The 17412-nt window shown below is 33.8% G+C and overlaps 1 protein-coding gene across 1 annotated transcript; it reads left to right on the forward strand.

Moving 5' to 3' along the window:
* The first annotated feature begins 1418 nt into the window (after positions 1–1418).
* Positions 1419–3584, forward strand: LOC149193647 (calcium uniporter protein 5, mitochondrial-like). The gene is made up of 2 exons (XM_089406805.1): positions 1419–2005; positions 3017–3584. Exons 1-2 carry the CDS (start codon positions 1493–1495, stop codon positions 3434–3436), a joined length of 933 nt encoding a protein of 310 aa, XP_089262931.1. The 5' UTR covers positions 1419–1492; the 3' UTR covers positions 3437–3584.
* The last annotated feature ends 13828 nt before the right edge of the window (positions 3585–17412 follow it).

Genomic DNA, 17412 nt, shown 5'->3' on the forward strand with positions numbered 1-17412 from the left:
CCTCTAGAAAGATAAATGTTGAAAGAATGAGAAAGGTTTATTCACCTTTGCCTGTATATGTATAAAAATAAACGTAAGCAAGGGTCTACTTAACCACGTCTTTTTGAAACATAAATACTTCCAATCAATTCAAATTTTGGACTATGAAAACACAACATTTAGATGTCACACATGTTTTCAAACAAGACATCTTCAGGGCTCATGCCCCTTGGCGAAAGAGCTACCAAAATAAAGGGGCATGCCACTAACAAAAAAATAAATGGTAATCTTTTAATACTCTTTTTCCATAGAAATAAGGCGAAATCTAAGAGGACTTTTCAAAACAAGAAGATTATAATACCCAAGTTCATGATGGGCATGCACCTCATATGCAATACAACTCAGAAATAAAATCGTTCCATGGAGAGGAACATCATGAAGTAGTGGGCGGAAAAGAAGATGAGATGACAAGCACAAAATGAATTCATGCTTCAGAGAGAAAGTTGAGATTCTAACAAAAAGCAATTGTGACAAAAAACATCCACTAGAAATAACCTAGAATGATTTGGGAGAGGTTCCTATTGTCCATCATACAAAGTTAAAAAAAAGATAAGTGATTTTATATCACATAATATCTTCCTTTGTATTTTTTATTTTTAATTCTTTCACTTTCCTAAACTGTTAAAATACATATACTAAATGTTTTTAGCGTCTACAAAATATAAATTTCTTTTTCCAAAAATTAAAACAAAATTACAATATTTTTAATAAATAAATAAATAATTCATTTTTCTGAAGAATAAAAAAATTCGTAACTTGATATACTTCCAAAAAGATAAAACAATACCTAAAAGAATGACAGGACTGCTTCTGCCCATGTGAGAAAAATACAAGGAACCTTATAGTGCGTTGATTTTGTGTGTTTAATGCTTCTCGTTGCTTCCTTGAAAGGTGCAGGCAAGCTCTCAAAGCCTTGTGTCGTGAGGTCTGTCCACGTGATCAATCTCAGCTTCTAGCAGGGTACCACTTGGGGATAGTGACGCCACGACTTCTTTTATGCCTCGTGCTATTACGTGGAAGTTGTAAAACCGGCTCAAATTTTTGGAATTTTAAGAAGTTATTTTTGTGTGATTTTTTGGATTTTGTGGTGTTAGAATTTGGTCGAAAAATTTGAAGTGAAATTTGGATATGTGTTATTTAAACTAGTGTTTTGACTCTAAAAAATTTGCAAACACTTCGATTGTCCAGAAGTTACCCATCAAACCTATAATTTCAATAAAAAAATTAAAACCAAAAAACCCACCAAAAACATCTATCGAATCTTAAATAATATTACACTAATCTTCCATAATTTTAAGCCTCACAACAAATATCGCGCACTCAATTATTTCATCACTCAAATGCAGCTAGCCGACGCTTAGTGTTAATCAGTGGCCAATATAAAAATCGAGGATGCCGTAGGGTTCCCCATGTTCTTTCTTATGTTGTGTATTCATGTATTTGAGTTGCACCAATGGCTGCTCGCAGACTGCTCAGTCACGCCTTTCAAGGGCCACAATTGTTGCTCAAGGCTCAGGATGCCCTTCATGGCAACAGACCCGCTGAATGTATGGAGACAAATAAATTCCATAGGTTCGATCCTTGGTTTGTGCAAAGGCGAGACGTGGCTACGCCCCCACACTGTCAGACCCAGCGCCCGGTGATCCATGGCGATCGCTGTCGACAGGAGTTACAGAATTTGAATAACGCTGCGAGAGACCGCCTTCACCAGGAGGTGTTCAGCCCGCAGGAAGGGACAATATCTGTGGAGGAAGGGAGAAGGCTGCTGAGGTTCGTGCAGGTAGATTCCCTAATTAAGAAGTTGCGCCAAATACCCCATGCCTGCATTTCTCGCAAGGAATTATTACAGATCTGTATTAGTATGGACTTCGCGGCCGAGGAGGATGTCAAGAAAGTTGTCAAATCGCTCGATGAATCCGGGCAGATTCTAATAGTCGGCGATCGCGTCTACCTCAGGCCGGAGCAGGTACTGGATTTTCTCCTAATATTTCGGGCTAGGTCAAACAATTTCTGATTCCGCTATCATTATGGTCATGGATTTTTTATTCATCTGATTACACATTCCTGATGCAGGATTTTTTATTCATCTAATTACACATTCCTGATGGTATATTTTGAAATTAAATAAATAATTATTATCTTATTTTAAGGTCATTTTTAAGTTAGATACTAAATTGGTGTATAATATCAAATCGGTGTATAAGGCATTTTTATTTGGATCACTGATTTGCGGAGTAACGGATATGACACGTCCAGTCTGATTGCCCCAGGGCTAATCAGCCATCGAGAAAAACTGAGGATGGTGTATGAGACCCCTTGTTAATTGCTGTTTCGCGGAATATTCAGCAATTAGACAGACATGACTGATTGCCCAAGGTGAATCAACAATCAAGATAAGTTTATGATGGTGTATGAGACCCCAGTGTGATTGCCCATGGCGAATCAACGATTGAGATAAGCTGAGGGCGTATGAGACCCCTTGTTAATGGCTGATTCAAGCTTAGGATGGTGTATGAGACCCCTTGTTAGACATGGCTGATTCAAGCTTAGGATGGTGTATGAGACCCCTTGTTAATTGCTGATTTGCTGAATATTGGGCAATTAGACGGATATGGCTGGTTGTCCTGGGTGAATCAGCAATGTAGATAAGCTCAGAGTGGTGTATGAGACCCCTTATTTGTGGGACAACGGACCCATTTCCAGGTAGCCATTTGACTGCTAAATCTATGAAAGCATACATACTCTACCTTTCTGGTTTTGAACCTCTTACTTACTAAAAAACAAATGCTCTTAACAACTAAATTAAACAAAAAGACTTAATTACTATACTTCTAAAATTATTCCAAATCTACCAACAAAATAAGTTTTAATAGCCGGAACATAAAAATACTTTGGTAATTATTAAATTTCATTTTTTTTCTGTGTTGTAGTTTTATTGCCTTTTTCTTGTAAAAGTTGTTAACTTTGCTTTTTGCAGGTAGCAAGGAACATTGAGAAAGTGGTACCTCTTTTAGACGATCGTCGCAGTGAAGAGCTGGAAGAGATGGAGAAGCAAAAGGCCGCAATAGACCTGGATGCCATGAAAATAGTTCGGAGAGAGCTATGGTGCGGCTTCGGATTTCTGAGCCTCCAGACCACAGTTTGTATGTGGCTCACCTTCTGGCAGCTATCCTGGGATGTGATGGAACCCATATGCTTCTACTTGACCTCCATCTATTTCTTATCGGGCTACATGTTTTTCCTCAGAACTTCAACAGATCCCACCTTCGAAGGCATTTTCAAAGCTCGCTTCAAGAGCAGGCAGAAGAGACTGATAAAGAAGAGGAATTTCGATATTGAACGATTTAACAAGCTTCGATTGATGTTCGGATCGCCATTAAAACAGTCTGCATGTTAAACAACATTTCCAAAATATTTTGGAATCCAAAATATAGCAACCAAGTTAAACAATCCAACTCCCTGTTATCCTTAGCATTTTGAGATAAGGATAGCCTTTCCAGCTCACCATATTGTATAGCTACCACTCATCTAATCATAATTCTAATAAGGTTGTGAATTATTATAAATTCTAAAATATAATTTTTCATATAAAAAAAACCAGTTTGATTTATTTTTTAGTTCATCTTCACTCTATGCATGAAGTCAATGTCTATGATTTTTCTCTTTTTCTTCGTATTATTTTAAATGTTAATATGAAATTAAAAAGAAAAAAAAATCTATCTAAACATTAAAGTAATGTATAAAATTTAAAAAATATATTATTGATTTATTCAACAATTCGAATTATAAGAAATTGTTGAATAAAAGAGACATAATACAACATAATAGTAAGAAAGAGACTTAGAAAATCAAGTACACTTCATAGATTTGACCTAGCCCCAGTACAGTGGGATGCCTTTGTTTTCCTTTGATTCCTAGTAACCCTTTGAGATCGGGGTTACCTGCCAAACATGGTACTTCTTCTTACAAATTATTTATACCGCTTCAAGAAACCGAGTCATCATTAAGGAAACGATTTGAAAAAAACCCATAAACCCAAACACTAGATAAAGCCCCAACATTATTTGCAGAGTGCAGAGCCATCAAAGAGAGCATAATACCATAATACACAAAAATACTATCTAGGTGCATGGTTCAAAAATAAAAATTGATAATTCTTGTTTCACATAACACTTAGGGACCCTCAAAACTTTCTAGTTTCCTCAACTTAGAAATAACCATCTTAACATTGAAGTAGTGACAATTAACCAGAGTAGGGAGGATGAATTTAAGATTGACAAAAGCGACATACCTACACCAAATTCTCATAAATTGAGAGACAAAGATGCACAAGATCCACCCTTTCACAACGACCCTTAGAACTTGGAGGAGTCATTCTACCACGAAAATCGACCAAACTGGAATTCTTGAGCCAGACCTTTGAAACAAGCTTGCTAATCAGAGCCCACACCTTAGGTTACACCTTGTAATGTTCATTGCCACCTTACACATGTAGGGAAGTAAATGAGGGTCTTCGTTCGACCACCTTACCTTATGTCTCATAATTGCACCTCCCTTAGCTCGGATCCCACCGAGACCACTTCACCAACTCTCACCCCAATCAGGGGTGAAATTATTTTAACTTTAATTAGAATCTCAGTATCCAATATTGAATGAAGTGTCATTTTAGTGTATGTGAGAAAAATGTGTTGTGCGAGGGAACGGTTATGCAGAGCAAGGAACAAAAACTTTGATTCACAATGCTCTGCATTTCCTCATACATTTCCCCTTTCAACACTTCTTCCACATATCACTCAAAAAAATTAATTAGTGTTTTTGGCTTCTTAAAATTTGAGGCATGGAAAGTTTTGTTTACATGTATATTAACCTATATCAACATGGATTCATTTTATTTTATATTTGGATGCAAAGGATTTGTGGAAAAAATGCTTTGTTGATGATCCAATGTGTGGTTTCAAAAATTGTGTTTGAAGGTTTTGATTTTTTTTTAAATGTATCATAGTAGAAACAATGAATTTTGGTATTCACAATTCCCTAATACTATGTGCATTTATGATATCACATTTGTGAATTGAATGCTTATTATCCAATATTAGATAAAGTTTACTTTTGATGTGTGCAAGGAATAAGTGTTATGTGGGAGAACGAGTGTGCAGAGCAAGGGAAAAAAAACTTTCTCCCATAATATTTTGTGCCTTTTCATACATTCCATGTTCACGCACTCCTTTAGTGCACCTCCCTCCCACACAACACTAAATATTAATCAATTAAGTCATAGCTTTGACTCAGTAAATTTTGGGGCATGAAAATTTTGGTTTACATGTACATTTTATTTGATATTGAGATGCAAAAGAGTTGCGTCAAAATTTCTTTTCCAATGATCTGATGCGATGAATTTCATCATTTAAAAATTGTATCAAAGTAGAAATAACGAATCTTGGTATTTGAATTCAACAATGAAAGCGAGCTCGATGGCAGAAAAGAGGGTTTCTGCAAGAGTCTTCAATGGGATTATACAGTCTAACCTAACGGGCATCATTGATTGACACAACTCGTGATTCAATTGAACCCTAAACAAATATGCCATTTGCATTGTGATCTCGGCCAAGATTTTAATGGAGACTTATCCTCATGAACCACTGAAAGAAATCGAAGCACATGCACAGTCTCTATTTGGATCCGGAAAGACCTCTTCCCACCCAAACTGCACGGATCTACTCTCACAAATAGCAGATCTACCCTCGATCTAGCCAGATTTGGATATCTGATTATGTCTTAGCTTTTACTCTGGATAGAGCCCTATCAATGCCGCCCTCATACAATTTACCATCTGGCACAACGGGGCTGAAGAAGGAAAGAGATACATTGTTGCAATATTTGTATCAGCTGTCATAGTATCTGATGTTTTTTTCAGTAATACAGTGAAATTGATCCCTAACCCTCAAGCCTTCGCAAATGGAAGTGATGAAGAATGCTCTAGATCTAGCGATAGGGTTTTGTATCCATGCCCCCACTAGGCTAAAAGCAAGCGGAAGTATAAAGAAACAATTGAAAGAACTGGGACTGCCTTTGAGGATGGCTTATCTGGCTCGACAAATGAGAAATCTATATTGCCTACCTTACATGCAGAAAACAAGAAGTTGCGAGAGAACATTCATGACCCCAATATGGAAGGCTATGTTGGCCCAAATCAAATGACTCAAGCAATGAATCAGGATACATCTCGACCAGATCTAATAGATCGTGAGTACCTTACAGCAAATCGACCTCTGTTAAGGACAGATCCACTCACTAAAGAGCTACATCTGATACAAATTTTCATCAAAACACTGGAAGGAAAGACTGTCTGCAAGAAGATCTGGAAGGGGAAGCAGATACAAGAATTAAAGTGTGAAATACAAAATCATCTAGGCATAATAGTAAGTATGCAAATTTTGATTTACTCGGGATAAATTTTGCAGGATAATCATACACTACATGACTATGGCATTACTTCAGACTCGACCATCATCCTCAATCTGCGACTACATGGTGGATGCTCTGGAACTAGCTCAAAGGGCACATGCACTTTTAAAGATGCAGTCAAAGGGAAGAATGAAGCCCAAACTAAACCAACACCACCTCCTGAACTACCTAGACCCTATATCATGGAGGAAATTCCCAGATACCAACCTTGACAATATCTCTGCCTAAGGTAAATGAACCTTTTGCGGATTTTCATACTAAAGCAGTCATTTGTAGATTTAATGCTTTCTGGCCTAAATCAGATGCCTTACACCAATGGATTTTCTCTACATGGACAACGAACTGTGATATTCATCTATGTTCCAAGGGGTTTTTAATTGTCAAATTTGACACGGTCAAGGATATGGATTATGCCCTTAATGAGGGACCATGGTTCTGGGGTAATGCAGGGATTTTCATGATCCCTTGGTTCCCAGGTTTTGATGCCACCACTATGGTGGTTACTAAAATTCCAGTATGGGTTGGGATACAATCTTCCACTACACTTCTGGCATTACAAAGTACTAGAAGGAATAGGGAATTTGTTGGGAAAAATTATCAAGATTGATGCAGATAAAGTTTCAAGAGGGATTTGTACCTTTTCCAGAATACGTGTTGAAGTAGATCTCAGTCAAGGTTTACCTGACTGCATAATTTTGGTCCATAACAATATACAGTGGACACAACCACTAGATTATGAAAATATGACATTCTGTTGTCATTGCTATAAGGAAACATGTCACCTTCATAGTGCATCCCCACAAGCTAAAAAAGACCCCAAAGTAACTAAGAATGAATCCCAAAATCCAAAAGGTTGGCAACACACTGAGCCTGGAGAAGAAGTAGTAGAAGAAGAAGAGACAACATAAAACATTGCAGACAATAATGTACAGATAAACCATAACAGACCACAGAACGACAAGTTAGAGCACAACACCATATTAACACAGAGGCCCAGCAACTCTTCACAGTAATACCAATAACACGCATTAGGAAAGGAAGTAAGTGGCAGCAAAGAAATTCATGGATCTGAGGGATCTTATTTAACAAAGGATATCCAACTAATACCATTGAGAATCAAATTTCTATTGTAACATCCACTCCCAACATTGGTGGTCGGCGAGAAGTGGGAAAAAAGAAATGCAAGAAATAATAGTTTAGTCTTTTATGGGTCCTGAGAAATTAGGACTTGCTATTATTGCATATGCTCATTAGCATCTACAACATGTAATTTTTCTCGTTATGAATAAAATTAAGATTTTTCCAAGGGAAAAAAAATGAATCTTGGTATTCTCGGTTCTCGAATACTACTTTCTTCTGCAAAGTTCAATACCTTTGCATACATTCCCATACACTACATATTAATCAATTAATTAGTGGTTTTTCCTTATTAAAATTTAGGGCATGAAAAGTTTCGGTTATGTGTATATCAGGTGTGAAATAAGGGTGGGAAGTTAATTGTACCCACTACTTTGTTGATGTGGGCTCGTTTTATTTGGGCTTCTTTGATACTACATGCATTTTTTATTTGAGATTTTTCAATTAAATAGTTATTGTCCAATATTAAATGTAGTGTCTTTGTATTTCATATGAGGAAGAAGTGTTGTCTGGGAGAACGAATGTTCGAAACAAGAAGCATAAACTTCCCCCCTTCACACACTTCTACTGCACACCTCCATTTCACATAACCTTACATATTAATTAATTAATTAGTGATTTTTTTCTTATTAATGTGTGTGAGGAAGAAATTTTGTGTGGGAGAACGAGTGTGCAGAATAAGGAACATAAACTTTCTTATGGAATGTTCCATATCTCTGCATACATTTATGCACATTACATATTGATCAATTAATTAGCGGTTTTGGCTTATTAAATTTTCGGGCATGAAAAGTTTGGGTTACATGTATATTCAGTGGGTTACATGTATATTCAGTGAGAAATAAGGGTCAACGATTAACTATTTCCACTACTATGGCGACGTGGGTTAGTTTTATTTGAGCTTCCTGAATATTAAGTGCATTTGTGATTTCACATTTGTAAATTAAATAGTCATTATCCAGTATTAAATGATTATTTTTTAATGTGTATGAGGAAGAAGTGTTTTACAAGAGAACGGGTGTCTAGAACAAGGAATGTGAAATTTCCTTCACAATGTTCATACCTCCACATACATTCCTCATCCACACACTTCTTTCGTACACATCTCTTCCACATATGGCTACATATTAATCAATTAACTAGCAATTTTGGGTTATTAATGTGCGTGGGGAAGAAGCATTATGTAGGAAAACAAGTGCGCAGAGGAGGAAACAAAAACTTGGTTTCATAGTTTCGCACCTCCGCATGCATTCCTACACACTACATATTATTCAATTAATTATTGGTTTTGGATTATTAAAATTTGGGGCATGAAAAATTTGGGTTACGTGTATATCAAGTGCAAAATAAGGGTGGGTGATTAACTTCCCCCACCACTATGTCGACATGGGTTCATTTTATTTGAGCTTCCCAAATACTAAGTGCATTTGTGATTTCACATTTGTCAATTAAATAATTAAAATCCAATATTAAATGAAGCATATTTTCAATGCGTATGAAAAAGATCTATTGTATAGGATAACAAATATACAGAAAAAGGAATATAAACTTTCTACTATAGTGTTCATACCTCTGGATACATCCCCCTTCGTGTACTTCTTCGAAACACCTCACTCTCGCATAACATTAAATATTAATAAATTAATAATTAGCGATTTATGGCTTTTTAAAATTTGGAGCATGAAAAGTTCAGTTTATGTGTATTTCCTATTATTATTAATTAGTATCTACTACATATCGTGTATAAAAAGGAAGGGGCTAATAAAATATCATGAATAACATATTTTCATTAGTTATTATCTAAAACATATCATGAAATTTTAAAAGTTAATGTAACGATTCTAACTACTAATTATGTTTATTATTTCCACAGATTCATTGGTCAGGTGTTCAAAATAAGATATGATGAATAACATATCATCATTATTTAGTACCACATACATATCTTGAAATTTTAAAAGGTAATGTGCCAATTGTAACCACTAGTTTTAGTTATGCTATTTGTAGGTGCATTGGCCAGGTGTTCATCATGCAATTTTTAACATACACATTGCCAACACATGTTTGATTACTTGTCAAAGGAGCTAGTTAGAAAAAAAGATATGTTCCCTAGGTTGTATGATGGTCATTCTTGTAGTTTCATGATATGGGTGATTTTCTCTTCAAGTTGTATGGTTTCATATTTCATATTACATTTGCGGTGTGGAAAACAAGCTTATTTCAAACACAGGGGCAAAATGTGTAGCATTTTTTCTAAGTAAGTAGTGAGTCCTTCCTTTTGTATGCAAGTGCTTAGATCCTTTGCACAATATGCATTACAAACTCGTAACAATGAGGTTTGTAGCTCAAAAAGTGGATAATATGTGAGTGCTTAAAACATTTATACAATATACGTTATTGTCATGTAACATTTAGGTATGAATCATTTTCGTATTATGATTTTAGAACTTTTTATTATTATTGTTGTTATTATTTTATTTCATTCATATCTTCGAAGTAGGGAAGATGAACACAAGTAGAACATATAGAGTTAAAGACAATGATATTTTTTCTAAGAGTTGTGTTTCTATTCTATTTATCATCTTTTGATTATTACATTATATAACTCTCAAATTTTTTTATATACTCTAATTAAAAATGATGTTTTTATAATTTTTAGGAAACATATAACATTTAGAGATTTTGATCCAGGAGAAAATACAATGGAAAAGGTATTTTGAATATTTCCAGAAAACATTTGTACATTTGTTCATTTTTCAATTTAATATATGTAATAAGGAAATATAAATTAGAGTTTATCAAAACTAAAATCTATTTAAGTATGAACCTGATATGAGAATATACACTAACAACAAATTTATGATATCTATCTTTGTTGTCATAACTCAATTTTACTTAGTATAAATTATAATGTCATTTTAAGAAGTGATTTGAGTGCAATATTTGTGAACAAGAAAAAAAATACCAAATTCTGAACTTGCCCCAAATAAATATATTGTTAATAATGTAATGATAGACATGGACGAAGAAGTAGAGATGGAAATGAGCACTATTATAGAAGAAAATTCATAGGAGCACACAAAAAGGAGAAGAACACATAAAAGAAACAGAGAAAAAAATATAGTTATGTCTAAGTTTAGCTAATTGTATATCAATTTTATTTTTCTTTTCTTGAATTAATTTCAACTCGATGCTCATGACTAGGAAAAAAAGATTCAACCTATGCAATTATCGAATATATTGGTAACAACATAACATGAAGGATTTCCCATGGTTTTGTGTTAGTTACATATCAAACTTTAGAAAAAAAAAAAAAAGACAGGATCAATACTTTGTGAATGTTTGACAGATAAGAAGGAAGAAATGAAAATAACAATGCTTGTACCAACATAGTTTATTAAATAGCATGAGGCAAAATCTATTGCAAATGCTTGTTTTTCTATTAGAAATATTGAAATAACTCCAAAGCATAAATATGATAGTGGTGACTATGAAAAAATTATCTCACTAAATAACTCTAGCATTGTAGAAAACATTTGTCCTACTACTGGAAAGTACCAATATTTCCCAAATATGACGATTACAAATATGTCTCATAGCTTATATCCATTACCGGTTGGCATAATCAGTGTCATTACAATTTCAACAACACAAACATGGATTGCAATATGTAATAGAAATCAAAGACGAGAATGTCGATCATGATAGATAAATAGTAAGCTTAGATTTATTTGAATGTTTCAATGATAGCAAGTTATTGTATGCCTCTTATAGGACTTGCATGTATTTCTTTTATGAATAATGCATATTTGATATGTTCAAGTACACGTCAAACTTCTTCCAATATATTTTTCAATCCAAGGATAATTGCAAGAAAATGTTTTTTTCTCATCCTACTAAAAAATATAGTTTAAAAACAAGAAAGAGTTTTCCAAACTTCAAATCGATATTCATATGTTCATTGAAATCAAAGAAGAAAGTGGAAAGTTTGAGAAAACCAGTTTCTTCGGTGATTGGAGTATGCACAGTAAAATCCACACACACACACACACATATATATATATGGAGAGAGAGAGAGAGAGAGAGAGAGAGAGAGAGATTTGATTTCAAGTTGACAACTCTCGATTTTCTATATCAATTTTGTAGAACTTGCAAGGACTACTAACAACAACTAGTGCATATATGAATCCCTTTGATACTATATGTGTGAAATGTAGTAGTCCAATTACAACTGCTATACCTATGGATGAAACTATAGTTTATTATACCATTTGGAGGGAAAATTGTCGCTTTATTTATTTTCATTAGTTAAATTGTATGATACTTACAAATGACATGAATATGACATATTATGCTCTAAGAGGTGTGTAGCTAGAAAAAATACTTCTTAATCTACGAAAATTTTCCTACCACCAATATTGTGTGGACAAATAATTTGTTATTGATTTTTTTTCTAGTTTCAGGATCCATGGCACATTTATAGTAAACCATCAAAATGTGATTTTTCATATACAATGATGGTTCTCCTATTTACATTGTTGAAAAATCTAATGATAGAACGGTTATTTGTAGTTTCATTTTCAAGAAATATAATGCTGGTATTCTAGAGATCGTATAACGTGGTCAACCTCATGAACCTATATTATTTTTTAGTTATCAAAATCAAGAAGTGTTATATGAAAGGTGTGGATATCCCTGTTACCAGTAATTAGTACTGAACTACCATTGACTAGTGGTGAGGGGTGGGGAGTCATCTACAATTTCACAACTCCACACTTCTAATCTTGACTCCACCTTCTAATTTTTGCTTGAAAGATTTGACCATTCCCAGAGATATTTTCCAATCTATTGGATGGTTGAGGTCCCTTTGATAATTTGGTAATGATTCAATTAATTTATTAACAATGATTCCTGGAGGTTGGTTGCTGCATTCATGTTTTGCTAGAGATCTTATAATTTCGTTCTTATGGCAACTAGTTCATCTTCCAACCACCCAATCCTTTGATGAAGTTCTAACATGCTATTCATCAACATTAAGATATCTTGGTTGACCACATATAACTCTTCCTGCATGATTCTTCCATTTCTCCCTTGGACCATTTGTCTCACTGTTAAATAACAGAAATTGAGTCTTAGAACACCCCCCCAATTCGGCTTACAAGTTCTCTAGAACTTCTATGATAGAGTCTAGTGAAACACCAAATTAAAAATCCCAATAATATCGAAATTGTCTTTCAAAATCTTAACATAGTTTCCATTTAAAGTAATTTTAGGTTAAAAAAAAATAATTTTAGAAGGCACTTCACTAGAAACTAATTTATGAACACGATGATACCAACAAGACTTAGAGAATTGAAAAAATAATAGACATATGATAAAATAAACCCTACTAACACTTTTCAGTTTCAGAACAAATGAAGCAAACCACTTGTCTAGAGATTTTAGAAATGAATTTAGTGCTAATGGACCTACAACAAGACTTAGGAAATTCAAAAATAAATAGACATATGATAAATCGAGCCTCAATAATTCTCATCAGTTTCAGAAGAAATGAAGCAAACCTCTTTCTTAGAGCTTTTAGAAATAGTTCAAAGCCAATATACCTACATATATTGCATTGGAGGCCATAAGTCATCTAAATTATGAATTGATATCAAATTACTAAAAGGACATTTCACTGCTATCGGTTTTAATGGTATTCATTTATCACTGATCGCCATCAGTCTAGGTAGTATTGATTTGTGTATTATGTAATGAGAAAATCTTGTTTCTATATCAGTTACTATAAACCATGTATGCTCTTCTTAGATTCCCACTCAAGATGGTCTAATTTATAGGATTTCATTTCATGATTGTTGCATTTGGCATGCTTTAGAAATCAATATCAACATACTATTTTATTAATATCCTAATCCTAATTCTATTTAGATTTATGTAACGATACAATGAAATTTAAATATTAATTTTATTGCATTGGTTTACTGCTTATTTAGGGCAGTGTTGTTTTTCATGTTAGTTGGAACTTGATGTTTGATCTGGGACACATATTTCAAGAAATTTATAAAAAACATGAAACGATGTTTTGTTACAAAATTAAAAAAACATAAGGACTAATCCTATGATTAACTAAATCTTCCCTACTAGTAAATGTAAGTCTTTTCGACATTTATTTAGTGAATCAATGCATAATCATGACATAATTTGAGTGTTTAATAGGATTAACTCTGTCATCTTGTTTCACTATTAGCCAACGTTTAACTATGATAATATAATCAATGATTGTTGATATTCATGTTTCCGAAATACTACGTGCATTAGTGATTTCACATTTGTGAATTGAACACTTATTATCTAATATTAAATTAAGTGTTTTTTTAATCTGTGTGAGGGATAAGTGTTGTGCGAGAGAACAGGTGTATGGAACAAGGAAAACAAACTTTCTTTTGCAATTTTCCACACTTTTGTATACGTTCTCCCTCCGCATAGTTCTTCTACACAATTCCCTTTGACACAATACAACACATTAATCAATTAATTAATAGGTTTTCCTTGTTAAAGTTTGGGGCATGAAAAGTTGGGTTTACATGTATATCAAATGAAAAATGAGGGTAGATGATTAATTTATCCCGCAACCCAATTTGTAACCTGACATGATATTGTAGACAATTTTTAAATTTTTGGTATGCGAAATAGCGAGCACACTCCACACCTCCGCGTGTATTTCCTTTCAACACATTTCTTCAACACATTGACATTTTAACAAAAAGCATATGTGTACAAGAAACTATGTTCCTCCATTTCCGCATCTAGGCATACATTCCCCCTCCACATACTGTAAAAAAATAATTTGGCATGTTTTTTGACATAGATATTTTGACATTCTGCCACAACAATTTGGCGAAATGTCACATAAACTCAACCAACCTCCTGCAGTGCAGATCACTGCATATTAAAAATTAATTAAGGCTTAATTCTAGCAAAAATATGGCATAATTCAAATACATAATATCATTTACTCTGAAGCATTGGGTAATCTTCACTAGTTCTACACAGATTGAGAAGGTGTAAAGGGCTTTGTAGCTAATATCAATTCTATCATATTGAAACGATGTGTAGAATAGGGATATTTGTCGAATAATGCTTATTCCTCCACATTTTCACCTCTTCACAAACTCTCTTTCCATGCACTTATTTTCCTATTCCATGACAAAATTTTGGTGGAATGTCACATAAGCTTATTCAACTTATCGCATTGCAAAGTAGCATATATTTAAAAATTGAACAAGGTTAATCCTATTGAAGTTGTAACTATGGTCAGCGCTCATAATGTATTATTTTTCACTTGATGTACTTGTATTGATTATTGTAAAGCATATTTTAAATGCTAGAGTTAAAAGAAAATTTATTTTGAGTCGAAGTCCCATTGTGACTTTTAAAAGAAGAAAAATTGAATTTTAAATTGTAATTTTTTTTCTCTAAAAGTAATCAAGTTGGCCTCCCTCCAATTCAATTTGGCCCGAGGCAAGGACACAACAACTCGACCCAACGGATCACTATATAAAGGAAGCTCGACCTCATTTTTCCACCAGCAATTCATACTTCGTCAAGAAGACATTTTCTGGGCATCCCTATGAATATCAAGAAGGACAAGGAAGATGAAAAAGAAGATGGATTATATCTTTTTATCTTTCTCAAGCTCACACGTGTGGATAGATTCACCATCTTTTGGTTCATAGTTTTTTTGGTAAGTTTTGTTGTAGATGTTGAAATTCTGGGCAGTTGCAGAGACCAAAATTCTGGTGTAATTACTAGTTGCAAGAGGACCAAAATTTTGGGTTAGATCAGGAAGAGTGAAATTATGGATCAGATTGGGAGGCTTGACTTGGAGGGGTTTACCAGGTTTGACAATACTTCTGGGTGTGTCTCTTTTTTATCAGAATAATTTCTCTATTGAAAAGGTTGTTGGTTTTTTCTGCTTGGTGAGTTTTCCCAAGATAAGTTGTGTCTTATCTTTGTGCATCGTGATCTCTATTGTTCTACTATTCTTGTATGGTTGAATTTATAAAGTATAATTTCTAAGTGATATATTGGAATAATTTAAAAGAATATCAACATCAAAACTAATTATCAATATTTCAGAAATATTGTGCTAGATTATATTACACTTAGAAAAATCAACATGGAATCATATCTTTGGTGAATGAAGGAACATTGATATCACCTTTAAACAAACCCTACTTTGGGATTATATTTTTGAATTCCCATGGTTCCTCTATGAAATATGAGAACAAGTTGGAGGATCCTCACACTCTAGAACTTGGAAACATATAATTGATCTTGCAAAGAACAAAGTTTTGGATATTGTGACAGGAAATGTTTTAGAACCAACACATATCACAGGGAATGAGAAGTTTAAGGAGGATGAAATTACTTCTATGAGTATTTTTTTCTAATCCATCTAAGATCATCTTATTCCTACATTTCAAAATTTGATACTTCCAAGAATATGTATGACTCCATAACCAATCTATTCACTATCAAGAATGTTGGTCAAGCCATGAGTCTGAGGAATAAACTTCGTGATGTGATGATGAAAAATGATGACAATGTAGCTTCATATTTCGTAAGGATTTCTCAACTAAATGACCAAATTCAAGTAACTAAATAAAGTATCTTCAAGAACAAACTTGCGATTACAGCACTCAATGGTCTATCTAGATCATAGGATGCATTTGTAGTAGGTATAAGCAGCTGGAAGGAAGCTCCCTCATATGAAAAACTATGGACCTCTTATGCTCAAGAATCATCAAGGCTTATGTTAAGAGATAAGAAGGAAAAATATTCTCAACCAATTGTAACTCACTTCAATAACAAAGGAAAGAAGAAGTTTCACTCTCAACACAAGAAGTTAAAGAAGGACATGTCATAGATTCAATGTTATGGTTTTCAAAAATTTGGTAATTTTAAAAGAGATTGTCCTAAGATGGACAATATGAAGAAGAGAAAGGGAAAATAACACACTTTTGCAGTTGATGTTGAAGATGAACATCCATATAATCCCAAAGGTGACAAAGACTTATTTTACTTTTCCCCTCTAATAGGTTCTATTGCAGATGATGATGATACATGATTGGTAGATGGTGGTGCATCAAGAAATATGACTAGAGATCATGGAAATCTCTCTAGCATGATAGAAGAGAGGTTGTATGAAAGGGTAGAGATTGGATAAAACCACAACTATGCAGTCAAAGGAGTTGGAAAGACCTCCATAGAGCAAGAATCAGGGAACAATGTGCATCTTAGAAATTTTCTAGATGTACTAGGTTTAAAAAAATAATTTTTTCTCTATTCATGTTTAGACGATAAAGGAGATAGAATAGCTTTTGTGGATGGAAAAGTACTTGTTTTGTCCAAGGGCTCTAGTATAGATGATACTAGATTTATTGGGATTCGTGAAGGAAGATTGTATAGACTTATGAGTCAACTAGATCAAGCCCTAGTACATGATGAAATCAATCCAAGTGAGATCTGGCATAGAAGAGTCATCACCTTCATTATAGAGAATTACCTGAATTAAATCAAATAGTTTTAGGTTTCCCTGAATTACAAATAGATCATGAAAGTGTTTGTAAAGTTTTTGCACTTGGAAATAATATCAAGAAACCATTTCCAAGTAGTGACAATAGATCTAAAGAAGTATTAGATCTAATATGTTATGCAACAAGCTCACAAAGTATAATAAAATATAGATCAACAACTTAAAAATTAGCC

Source organism: Pinus tabuliformis, chromosome 2_2, assembly GCF_031772625.1.
Source record: "Pinus tabuliformis cultivar Carrire ecotype Pingquan chromosome 2_2, CPIR1, whole genome shotgun sequence".
NCBI classification, from domain to species: domain Eukaryota; kingdom Viridiplantae; phylum Streptophyta; class Pinopsida; order Pinales; family Pinaceae; genus Pinus; species Pinus tabuliformis.